This window comes from Cryptomeria japonica, chromosome 8 (assembly GCF_030272615.1).
Source record: "Cryptomeria japonica chromosome 8, Sugi_1.0, whole genome shotgun sequence".
Classification (NCBI taxonomy): Eukaryota; Viridiplantae; Streptophyta; class Pinopsida; order Cupressales; family Cupressaceae; genus Cryptomeria; species Cryptomeria japonica.
The window spans coordinates 259,210,290-259,224,100 of NC_081412.1; the positions used below are offsets into that span (position 1 = coordinate 259,210,290).

Consider the following 13,811-nt stretch of genomic DNA (forward strand, 5'->3'; position numbering starts at 1 on the left):
TTCTATAAGTCTAGTGGTTGTATCGAGCATTGATAGGTTGATCTTTTGGTGCAACGACAACCACACTTGTAACAAGTGGTATCAGAGCTTGGTCACAGGTTCGAATCACGCAGGCCGCAATGAGTGATGCTGGGAGGGGGATTGTTGGCAGTGGGCCAACATCCCTTGTGGGGATTTGTGACATGGTTTAACAACCTCATGTGGATTCTATAAGTCTAGTGGTTGTATCGGGCATTGACAGGTTGATCTTTTGGTGCAATGACAACCACACTTGTAACATATATTCTATATGATATATATACATTTCTTACACATTATTTACAAAATAGATATAAAAAAATATATATAATAAAATACTTTATCTCTGTGAATCCGATGGTGGTAAGGCCATGAAACCCTTACCACCGTCAAGGAAGGGGCCTCCGCTCCCCCTGCGGCCACCACAATGAGCGAGCCATTGCTCGCTCTAGGTCATCCGCAGTGGGTGGGATGAGACTCGCCACTACGGGCAACCCCCAGCGGCAGTGACCGCCGATGTGGAAACCCACAGGGGATGACAACCGCCACTGTGGGAAGCCACAGTGGACAGCTGGGGTTCCACAGGGGCCGCCCACACCCTCCGCACTGCCCATGACCTTAAGTCGCTGCCTTCCCCCTTCACCCCCCCCATGGCCATTCCTCTCTTCCACCTTCTTCATGTCGCCTCCTCCGCCAAGAACACCTACACACACATGCACACATAGAAAACAAAAGAAATAATAATAATGTGTTAGAAATGCTTAATAAAACCCTAACCCTAATCTGGGTTAGGGTAAAGTAAAATAAATAAATAAATGGGGGAGTCATAAGGATATAAAACTAGAAACCCTAGTTAGGGTTAGGAATTGAAATAATAATAAAAGAGGAAATGATAAAAAGAGGGGGAAAATTGATTTTAAAATTTGAAATGGGAATTGTCCCATTTAGTTTTTGTTAATATTAATTTTGGTACTTTCTATTGGGATTATAATTAAAATTTGGGCATTAATTGTTCATCAAGTAATAATATACTCATATTGAGTAAATTTATCAGGAGAGTTTTGTTTATGGGAATTTTTATGATTAAATTTTAAACCAAGGGGTAATTTAAATGTTGATTATTAAATATTTAATATTTAATGTTTGGAGAAGTTATATACTAACTTATATATATTTGATTTTAATCAAATATATATATATATATATATATATAATATGCCGAGAGATATCCTTATCGAGGCATCTATTAGAGTTTAGGTACATGATAAAAATAGGCACCTCGATAAGGATATCTCTTGGCATATTATATATATATTTGATTAAAATCAAATATATGTAAGCTCGTAGCAGTCATGACACAATATGGGAAACAATAAAAAAATTCAAAATAGAACTATATAATATTATATTATTAATGTTTGTTGCAATAATATGTAATATTATTATTGCAATTATTATTATTATTATTTTCTATTTGTTTGTTCTAAAATAAATTATATTATAATATTATTATATTATTACATAGAGATATATGAAATTTTAAATATCTATTTAGACTATTTTATATAATATATATGTGTTGCAAGATCAAAGCAAATACTAAAATCTAAGATATATTAAATTTTATTTAATGATATTATAAAACTTTATTTAATTGCGAGTATTATGGTTATGGTTAGCATTAGGGTTAAGGTTAGTGTTATGGTTAGGGTTAAGGTTTGCATCATGGTTCGGGTTAGATTTATGATTAGGGTTAGGGTTATGATAATGTTTAGGGTTTATATCACCGTTAGGGTTAGCATCAACTTTAGGGTTTGGTTTTAGTTTAGGATTATGGTTAGCATCAACGTTAGGGTTTGGTTTTGGTTTAGGATTATGGTTATGGTTAGGGTTACAGTTATGGTTTAATATTAGAGCTAAATTTATGGTTAAGGTTAGGGTTTAGTATCAGGGTTACAATTATAACTGAGGGTATGGTTAGGATTAGGATTCAGTTTATGGTTATGTTTTGGATTAGGGTTAAGGTTAGTATTAAGGTCAAGGTTAAGGTTTATATCATGGTTAGGGTTAGGAATATGATAACGGTTAGGGTGTATATCATGGTTAGGGTTAGCATCAAGTTGTGGTTTTTGTATAGGATTATGGTTAGAGTTAGGGTTAGTATTGGGGTTAGTCTTAGTGATTATAATTAGGGTAAAGTTTAAAAATAATAATTAAAATTAGGATTAGGGTGAGGGTTAGGTCTAGAATTATAATTAGGATTAGGGTAGGGTTAGGGTTAAGATTGCATTGAAAGATAGTCTATGATGATGGCTATGAGAGTTAGGGTTTGGGTCAGGATTAGGGTTGTTAGGGTTAGGGTCTAGATTAGAGGGAGTTATAGTATTATAGATAAAATAATAGTTATAATTGGTTTTAGTTAATGATTATAGTTATTATTGTAGGATAATGCTTGGGGTAAGGGTTCAGGTTCAGGTTCAATTAGAATCAGTATTAGGGTTAGGGATAGGGTTTAATTAGGATTAGGGTTAGCATTACAACTAAATTAAGGTTACAATTAGTGTTATGACTTAGGAAGTGTTAGGATTTAAGGATAAAGCATGTTGTTAGGGTTATGGTTAGGATTAGGTTTTAGGGTTAAGACTAAGTATTATTGTTAGGGTTAGGGTTTAGGGTTACGGTTAGGTTAGGGTTAGGGTTAGGGTTTAGTGTTATGGTTAGGGTTATAATTAGGGTTAGGGTTAGGGTTATAATTATAATTAGCGTTAGCATTAAAGATTATAATTATTGATTATAATTAAAATTAGAGTTAGGGTTTGGGTTAGAATTAGGGTTAGGGTTAGAATTAGCATTAGGGTTAGGGTTATAATTATAATTAGTGTAAGGGTTATAATTAGGGTTAGGTTTAGGGTTAGTATTGGGGTTAGTCTTAGTGATTATAATTAGGGTAAGGTTTAAAGATTATAAATAGTGATTATAATTTAAATTAGGGTTAAGGTTAGGGTAGGGTTAGAATTAAAATTAGGATTAGGGTTAGGGTTAGGCTTAAGATTGCAATGAAAGATAGTATGTGATGATAGCTATAAGAGTTAGGGTTTGGGTTAGGATTAGGGTTGTTAGGGTTAGGGTTAGATATAAAGTTAGGTTTAGGGTCATTATCATGTTAGGGTTAGGGTTAGGGTCTAGATTAGAGGGTGTAATAGTATTATAGATAAAATAATAGTTGTAATTGGTTTTAGTAACGATTAGAGTTATTATTGTAGGATAATGCTTGGGGTAAAGGTTCAGGTTCAATTAGAATCAGTATTAGGGTTAGGGATAGGGTTTAATTAGGATACAGGTTAGCATTACAACTAAATTAATAGAGCTTTGTTTGAAGGTTAGCATTAGAATTCAATTAGGGTTATGGGTTATGTTAGCATAAAGATTCGGGATAACGTCAAGCATAGGTTGGATATACAATTGAGGTTACTTCAAGGTTATGGTTGACGTTCAAAATAGGGTTTAAATAGTAATTACGGTTAAGGTTAATTTTGGGTTAGGATTATGGTTAGGGTTAAGGTTTATTGTTAAGGAAATTAAGTTTATGGTTAGGATTTTGTGTCAGGGTTACAATTATGTTTAGTGTTTACATCAAAGTTAGGGTTAAAATTAGGGTTATGGTTCAATTACATTAAGGTTAGGGTTAAATTGGTATTAATCTTCTATTAGTATTAGGGTTTGGGCTAGGTTAAGGTTAGGAATAGATTATGATAAAATCTCAATTTGAATTAGGGTTACATTTAGGGCAGGATTGTTGTCAAGGTTAGGGTTTAGGATTATGGTTAGGTTAGAGTTAGAATAAGGGTTGGGGTTAGGATTATGATTAGGGTTATGGTTAATTTTATTGTTTACATCATGTTTGGCATTAAGGTTACGTTTAGGATGATGATTAGGCTTAGGCTTAGGGTCATAGTTAGGATTAAGGCTAGGGTTAGGGTTTACATCAAGCTAGGGTCAAGGCTAAGATTAGGGTTTGGGTCAAGGTTAGGGTTAGGATTCGGGCTAGGGTCATTATTAATATCATGGTTTGAGTTAGGTTTAGGCTTAGGGTTAGGGTGAGGATTATGGTTAATGTTCGGGTTTAAGATTAAGGATAGGGTTAGGGTAATGGTTTGAGTTAGGGTTTACGATTAGGATTAGGATTATGGATAGGATTTACTCTTAGGATTAAGGATAGGTTTTGGGTTTTGGTTAGGGTTAGGGTTAGGGTTAGGGTTTGGGTTTGGGTTATGGTTAGGATTAGGTTTTAGGGTTAAGACTAAGTATTATTGTTAGGGTTAGGGTTTAGGGTTATCATTAAGATTGTAGTTAGTTTTAGGGTTTAAATATAGCTCAAGTTATATCTTAATTAGAATTATGATTCAAGCATATTTAGGGTTATGGTTACATTTACTTAGGGTTATGGTTAGGCTATAATTAGGGTTACTATTGTGCTATAATGCTTGGATTCATTTATATTTAGATTAGGAGAATAATAAATATGGTTAAGGTTATGGTTAGGGTTTGAGAAGGGTTAGGGATAGAATTATGATTAGGGTTAGGGTTTGTATCATCATTAGGATTAGAATTAGATTCAAGGTTTGGGATAGGGATAGAACCTTGGTATTAAAGATAGAACCCCAAGTTTAGTGAGTCACATATTTGTAAATTTACAATGTGTTTTAATTAATTTTAAATGGATATAATAATTTAAGAAAATACAAAACCAAAAATAAATTTAAAACTATAATAAATCTATTAAAACAAATTTTCATTTTTAAACCCAAAAACATGAAATTTTACAAAATAGTATATACTATAATTTATATAAATTTTATGAAATATTCAAAATAAGTTACATGTGAATATCCATGAATAAGATGGTGGTAATTGCATAGATTGAGCTCAAACCTTCTAAGCTATTGGTAAGTTCTTATCAATCAAACTTTTCACAAAAATGAACTTAAAGTCCTAAAATCATGAAAGAATCTTAATCAACCTTTCTATCTATTCTTGATACTACACAAGTGGTAAAATTTATAAGCATTGTATAATTCATTTGGATCTCTTATGAGAGAAAATTTTGAATGCATTGTAAAAATATTAATTGACATTGATTTTCTATTTTTTTTTTCAATAAAAGTGGATTGATTTTCTATTGTTAATCTATATGAGATAGACATATTTCTCGACAAGAATATTGACCAATAAGAAAATGTCCAACTTTACAATATTCAAATTAGCAATAAATATTGACCACCAAGAATATTTTAGACTTTTAAATTTTAAAAACTATTTTAATGGATCTATTTTTTATGATTAAAATTTAAAAACATTTTTTTTAAAATCTTTATAACACAATAAAGAGATGAATAAAAAAATCACATGTATGTATAAATTTGATTTTTTCAATATAGAAACATTGTATTTTGATGACTAAAATTATTTGTTTAAATATGTGATTTTGATTTTTTAAATTTAGAAAAAATAAATTTTATGTTTACAATTTAGAAACATACAAGTTTGTTTTTATCTTTATATAATTTAGAAACATTATATTTTTATTACCACAATTTAGAAACATAAAAATTCTTTTTGATCTTTTAAAAATATATATATATATAATTTGAAGTATTTGTTTAAGCATGATTTATATTTTTATATTTAAGATTTAAAAACATACAAATTCTTTTTGATCTTTCTAAATTGATGATTTAGATTCTTTCTTTCATTTTTATCAAAATTTCTTCTATATACTAATATACTGTGTAGGCAACAATATCTTTAAAAAAAAAATCATATGCAAATAAAAAATTGTTGATATTAAATTGATACTATCCACTATAATGTACTAATTTTTATAATATTATATTTGAAATCAGATAAAAAATGATTTTTTCTTTCAGATTATATTGTGAGGTGAAATCATATAAAGCATGAATTTTTTCTTTCCCATACATACCTTATAAAAAGATAGACATAAATCTTGAACAAATTTGACTAAAAGAAAACACCGAATTTAACAAATTTTTCATTCCAACAGATTGTTTATCATTCATTATTGAATGAAGGTACTATTCCAACCAAATTTATATGCAACCAATTGTACCGGAAGTAAACAAGGCATCAGAAATGCAGAGGGCAAGGCTTTGATTATTCACCATCATATTATCAATAATGTGGGTTTAGCTTTACCTTTGTACTGATGATCACCACAATTTAATGGCAACCCCTCAGCTATCTATATCACAGCCTTACCTGGTGAACAGGATTTAGTGCTCAACTTTTTGCAAGTATACATATTCCAATAGTTCTTTACCTCATTACCTGTACTGCCTGGCACTTGGCCTGCAATCAACAACCATCTTGCACAAATTTAATTCAAATATAGAGAATCCAATAGATAGAAAGAACCGTACGAACTTTTTAAATTAGGAAAACAAAATGAAACACATTAAATTCTTTGTGCCCAAAATCAAATATGGTAGGGCGATACTAAAAATTGTTTTTTGATGCAAGATTTCAATAAAACAACAATGATAGTAGGCAACAACAATAGAAAAACTTAGAATGGAAATGGCTTACCACTTGCTTCTTCCATATGAACGATTACGAGATAGGAGTCTCTGTTTTTGTTTCTTAAAATCTGCACAGCCATGCAAAAACCATAAGACTGGGATTACTGCTGTAGACATCTAAAAATGGTCAACGCTTGCGGAATCATACTTTAACATTTGCGCATTGCCTTATTTTAGGGTTTTTGCATCGCATTAACATTTCTTCTATCTTGCGCACTTGGTCTTTATCATTTGCGAGCATTGAGTCCTTCTGCATTCTTCATTTTTCTCGCTTTCAAATTTGGTCTTGTCAATAATAATCTTCAGTCATGATTTTGGTTGATCTTGTCCTATCGCATCAATGTGTGTGCTCATTTGTCATATTTTGGACATCATCAATCCTAATCGATGATAGAATTAGGGTTTTGTCCTCTTGTCAATACTATCATTTTTGCGATCAATTTGTTGTCGATCGTTGTTCTTTTTAATCATGTCAATTTGGATCAATTATTGTTCCTCATCAATTGGCACCTTTCAATTTGGTCTCTTTATCAATCTTGGTCAATTAGTCAACCAATCTCAATCGTTGGTCTCTTTATCAATCTTGGTCAATTTGTAAACTAATCTCAATCATTTATTAGCATTGATCCTCTATCAATCAGAATCATGATCGAACCTACATCAATTATCTTTTGTCAAGACCTAATTGTCATCCTTGCATTTCTAATTCATCTTCTAGGGTTTTATGATTTATTCATTTAATCTTGTTTGTCATTTTCCCTCTAGGTTAAATAATTTATTTATTTATCCTAAGTCTTCTTGTCACAATTAAATTTTTATTTAATTGGCTAATTAATTCCTTCTCTTTTTGTGAATTAATTAATGAATGAAAAAGTATTAATTAATTCACCTAATTTTCTAATTTCTCCTAAATTCCTAAATTTCTTTTTCTATTTCAAATTCTTGTCATAACTCCTTGCATAGCAATTTGTCATAAATTGTCATAACACCTTGCATAGCAATTTGTCATACACTTGTCATAATTTTGCTATTCTTGATTTGAATTTCCTTTCAAATTTCTTCATGCTAATCTTGTATTTTCTCCAATTTATCTATAAATTGGATGAATTTCTTCAATCAAGGATCCCAATTAATTACATTTTTGAATCGATCTGATCCGAATCAATCACGCTTCTAGTATCCTTACGCTGTCATCTCATTTTGTCAATCTTGCTTTCATCTCATGCTTATGCACTTCTAGGTGAGATCCACAAACACACTAATTTGAAGGAGAAAGAAGGACAATGGAGAATTCTGGAGGAGACATTCGCATTTTTTGATGGTTTGCATTTGATTTGAATGTCTTATTTTCAATCTCTATTGAATGTTATTAGGATTTCTTGTCATTGCAAACTAGTTTTTGTGATTGAGCTAGTCTAATTTCTACTTGCTTTGATGATTACAAAATTCCTATCTACATTAATTGGTGAACCCGACATGAACTAACCATTTAACCTTGTTTTGAGTGCCTTTTGAGCTGATTTGTAGGTGAAAACCCAAGAAAACAGAGCAATTCAGACCTTTCTGGACACTCCTGCGCCTATGCAGAAGGGATCTGCGCCTATGTAGAAAGGATCTGCGCCTATGTAGCTTAGATTTGTGCCTATGTAGCCTAGATCTGTGCCTGTGTAACTGAGATCTGCACTTGTGTGAGGCCAGAAACAGGGGTAAAAATAGTTGTTTTCACTTGCAAGTTTGTCTGTTTGCAATCTATTTCTTGCATTATGGTTTGTTGGTACTAATTCTCTGAGTAGCACCTTGGCATTACATGTGACGAAGACTAAGAATGAAACTACTAACAAATCTTATGCAGGATGCGGTCAAAGACTTCTATTAAAACATCTTGCATGTGATTTTTAAAGTAGTTGCACATTTAGTTTCCTAAAGGTTAATGAACACCATGCATGCTTTGTTTGTTTTCAATTTGATTGTGTGTTTTAAGCCTTAGAATTGGGCCTGCCTCCCGATTTTCCTGGAACTTCACACAGGCATTGGTGAGAGGGAACGACCCTAAGTGGTGGTGGGCTAAAACCAAGCTCTTTCGAACCACTCTAAATAATTGTGGATGCAATGAAAGTTGTAGACAACAGGTGCTGGAATGGTATTGCGATGATTTATTCACTGGATCAATACCCACCCGAACGGATGCCCTTACTAGAAGCCCTTGTTTAAATTCCGAAATCCTTCTATCTGTTGGCTCAGGCATTGTGATACGTGCATGCTAAAGACACCTCTCATGTACTCCTTAGTTAGAGATAGCAAGTTCTTGGGAAGTGATGCCCCTTGAACTTGAAGCTTGGTATGCCCGAGAAGTGAGTGCACTGTAAGGGGGAGCCAGTGCTACCAAGCGTCTAGCTATCCGACTAAGTGTTGTATTTTGAGTAGGGATTCAACAGATATTGCCCTTGCCAGCCATAGAATTTGTTGTGAATGAGCATGATTGTCTTGGTTCTAAGTCCAAACATCTTGTCTTTTGTGATTGTCAAAAGTTGAATTATACAATTGTCACAAAACATCATTTGTCAAACAAGTCCAAACATTGTCCAAATAAGGTTTTAAAAAGAGAACATTCATCCAACAAAGTTCAAAACATTTTCAAAACATGGCTTGTCAAAACATTGAATATCTTTGTCTCAACATTCATGTCAATTTAGGCTAGGTTTTGCATAGTCCAACTTAGGTCCTAGGGCATATTGTCATCTCCCTTCATTTTAGTCCTATTCATTGCAAGCATCCTCATTTTGTACTTAGGTTTTTAAATCATTTCCCTAAGTTTTCATTTCATTGTCATATCCAAGATAGATTTCCATTAGGTCTTGCCTAGGTTGCATTTTGCATATTCCAAGTCATTGGTCTTCGCATATCCTTATCATTGTATTGCCATCTTCTCTTGGCTTCATCTTGTCATATCATATCCTTAGATCATTTTCATGTCATATCCTAAGTCATTGTCATAATCATTGTCTTCTTGCATTTAGTCTCAAAAATTTGGTTTGTCAAACTTAAAAGAAATCAAAACTTTGGATGATACCCTAAGTTGTTGTTAATAAGTCTTGACCTTGTCTAAAATTTTTCCTTTCATTAATATCATTTTTGTCAAACCTAGCTTAGTATCCAAGCATATAGGTGAGACATTGTCAATTTGTTCTTTTGTCACTTGGTCCTTTTGTCCTTTGAGGTCTAGACATCATTTCAATTTCCTAAGGGTCTCTTTTCTAGGTTTGCATTCCAAAAAGTTTGTCCAAATCTTGAAAAACAACAAAAACATTAAGTTGCATTGTCATCCTTTTAGGTTGCATTTGTCAATCCCATTACTTGCATTTCATAGTGACATATTTGTTGAAATGAGGTCTCAACCTTCTTATGAAGCCATGTCATCACAATTGAGAAATCAATGATGTCAATCCAATCTCTACATGTCTAAGAACTTGGATCAAACTTTTTATGATGAAACAAGTCTCCAAATACAAAAACTAGAGGAGAAACTAGCTCAAGAAAATGAGATTTTGGAACAAAAAGTGAAAAACATTGAGAAGAATAGATCACAAATGTCCAAAATGTTTCAAAAATTTCCAGGTCGAAATCCAAAGATTGAGCCAATTGATGTAAGATTTGTTATTGAATGATTAGACATACTAGCTCTCCTCTCACAAATAGAGATGATGAAACAATTTCTAGAAAAGAGACAACAACATTATGTGCCTTCACAACAAGAACAAGAAGGTGTTTACTATCAATCATATTTTCAACCATCACAACCAATTTTTCAACATTTCCAACAGACACAACCAATGGTCCAACATATACAACCAACACAACCAATGGTCCAGTTTCAACAATATGTCCAACCAACTATACAATGTCCACAAATAGTTCAACCAATGGTGGAATATCAACAAGTTCAATCAACATATCAATGTCAACAACCACAACCAAACATTCAAAAACAAAACTTGCAACATGCACCAAGCCAATTTTTGAACATGTCAAACCAATTTGATCAACATCTAGTTCGAAATCAAAACATGACATCAGACCAGAACCAACTCATTTCCAAACAAGTTCAAATTCCAGCTACAACTATGTCAAAACCTTGAAATAAAGGTGGCTTTATTGCAAGGCTCTTAAGGAAATTACCAAGTGAGTTCTTTGAGGAAGATCAAAATAATACACTTATGTCTAGCAATGCCTCATCCCCCCACAAACAAATTGACTCTCCAGTGGCATCTATCCCTACACCTTTAGAAGTTTCACAAGAACCTTCCATATTGTCCTCATCAAATAATACACCCAAGGATGAAATTATCCAGGAGCTATCCATAATTGATTGCCAAAATAATCCAATTCATGATGCACATCCTTGTCATGTTTTAGAAATACTAGACCCAAGGCCACCATGCACTTTATTGCCATTACCTATTTTAGAGGACCCCATTCGAAGTCTCTCTTCCTCATGTTCAAGCATTGATTCCTTGCCAGAATCCATCACAAATGTTCAAAGTGCATTTCCTTCATGTCAAAACATTAATCCCTTGCCAAAATCCCCCATGCATATCCAAACTCCAACCTCATGTCAAGAGGATAATTTAGAGTATGAAGAAACATGTCTTGAAATAAATCAAGATCAAGATCCTAAAACCTTATCATCCCATCCAATTGTTGACCAGGACCCCATCTTCCCAGACACTCATGACGATTCCCCTATTCTGGTCCATCCTATCCAAAGTCCTATTGACACTCCATTCCCCGAGCAAGATCAAGATATCCCAGTCCATCCAATCCCAAATGATCCCCTTCCATTTCATGAAAAAAATGTCCTTTCAAATCCCATGGCATTCCACTTCCTAAGAAAGATCAAGATATCCCTTCCATCCTTTCCGATGATCCCATTGAAAGTCCAGAGCAAAGCACCTTTAAAGAGGATTCCAATGATCTTCCTCCTTGTCAAGATCAAATTATTCCTTTAAATCCTCCACAAGATCCTTTTGTTCCTCCATCTCCTTGTCTTAATGCTCCATATACACTCCAAGATCTCATTTCTTTTGATGATCCCATTATTTCTCCCATTCCATCTCTTGAAGAGCCTGTCATTGAACCATGTCCACTACACAATCCTAGTCCCCCTCATGATTCTAATGTGTCAGTGCAAGATGTTCATGAACCCTTGACATGCATAATGGGTTCTACCACTTTGGTGCAATCCGATCCACTTCAAGATCTCATTATTTCTCTCCTATCATATCCACCTCATAATGGACTCGCATCTTCTTCCCAAAGAAAAGAGTATCCTACAAGTCAAGATATTCATAAAGGCAATGAGTAGATCTTTGTAAGCAAGAATCCCTTCATGTCAAAGATGATCTTAAGGGCCATATCTACACAACTCACTCTCAAGACGTTGGTATCCCTCCATCAAAATCAAAACATACACCTTCCCCATCATACTTTCCATCCATCTTAGGTCCTTATATCCCTTCATCCTTTATGCAAGGTCAACAAAGGCACAAATCCTTGAGTAAATTTCATCAATCCAAAAGAACTCCATTTCATTCATATCCATCCATGCATTCCTTTCCCCCTCCAAGCAATTTGGATGCCAAGCATAAAGGTCATAAGTCTAAAAATCCACATGTATTCAAGGATCAACATGTCCAATATAATCAACATGTCAAAACAAAGAAAAATTTGATCTATAAAGAAACGGAAAAATCCAAAAGGCCACAAAGGCCCACTAAGAAAAATAAAGCAAAGTCAAAATATATATGGGTTCCTAAATCCCTTATGCAAGCAATGCACACCAAATAACAACAAAAGCATGAGAAATTCAAAACAATGTGGGTTCCTAAGCGGCTCCTTGAAGCACAAAAGCCTAAAGAAACATCAAAATTGGCATCTAAAATTGCTATTCCTCCATCCAAACCCTCTCAAATTTGTTCCTCCATCACCTTCTTCATCCATTTTGGGCCCTTATGTCCCAAAATCCATAGCCTTTCCTTCGTCAAAATCTCAATATCCAAAATCCATTTTTCCTCCATCAATCCACCACCCCTCAAGGTGTGTGCCAATGTCGATCTTTCCCTCATTTCCATACACTAAAGCCCAATTCTTCCAATACCCTATCCTTTATCCAATGCATATTTTCCATCATTCGATCCCTTTGATCCCATCCTTTGCATAAATCCTTGCCTTAATTTCATCTCTTTTTCCATGTCCTTATCCTATCAACATCTTTGAGCATACTTTTAAAGGTCATGGTCCATTTTTTTCAAGGCTACTATCCAAAAAAAAAGATGTTTGATTCCTTCTTCCATCCCCTATCATGTGGCCATCTTCTATTGAAATAATCCAAAAAAATTAAAAAAAAAGTGAGAAAAAAGAAAAAACCAAAAAAAAAAGTAAAGCAAAAATAATTCATCCACTAGTGAAAACTTGGCAAACAGGTACCTTGGGCAAGTACCATGATGAAAACCTGGCAAATAGGCGTCATGCGTAATTTATGAACTTCTTGCACACCACACTTGGGGACAGGTTTTATCCTATCATATCCTATCATACCTTCATATCCTATTGTCCCTCATGTCCAATTTCCCTTTCCACCTTTGATCTTGACAAGGCTGAGGATCATCATGAGCATCATGCATCTTGTTTGCAGCTTTTAGTCCATCATAGCTTTTGGTTTTTATCCATTTGCTTATTACAACCTTTCATCCATATTCCCTAGCTTATTGCAACTTTCTGCCACTATCCCTTAGCCAATCCTGACCTTCAGTCCATGTCCCTTATCCATTCTTGGTCTTGCTTATCCTATCCATATCTTATCACTATCCATACACTCTTTTTCATGTCCCTTGATCTTGATCTGACATAAGGACGCAAAATTTAAACATAGTTTCAAAAACCTCTTGACATGTCCCTCATGCCATGTCATTGCTTTACATTGTCATATCCAGTCTCTTGTCCCATCACGCAATAGCCCTTGGAAATTGCATCTATATTGTCTCCATAATAAAAGGCCTTTGTCTTCCCTCCATCCACCAACATTTCAACAAACCTATTTATTCACCTGTCATATTCCTTTCCTTGCTAGACACTGGGGGCAAAATCATAAAAATTTGAAAAATGTCCTGAACAAATCATAAAAATAAAAAAATGTCC

At 33.7% G+C, this 13,811-nt stretch overlaps 1 protein-coding gene across 1 annotated transcript; it reads right to left on the reverse strand.

The window, feature by feature from the left end:
• Positions 1-407: 407 nt before the first annotated feature.
• LOC131857627 (uncharacterized) lies at positions 408-6,640 on the reverse strand. Its single transcript, XM_059210318.1, has 3 exons — positions 6,625-6,640; positions 6,298-6,387; positions 408-721 (listed from the first exon to the last, which is right to left on the reverse strand). Exons 1-3 carry the CDS (start codon positions 6,638-6,640, stop codon positions 408-410), a joined length of 420 nt encoding a protein of 139 aa, XP_059066301.1.
• Between the last annotated feature and the right edge of the window lie 7,171 nt (positions 6,641-13,811).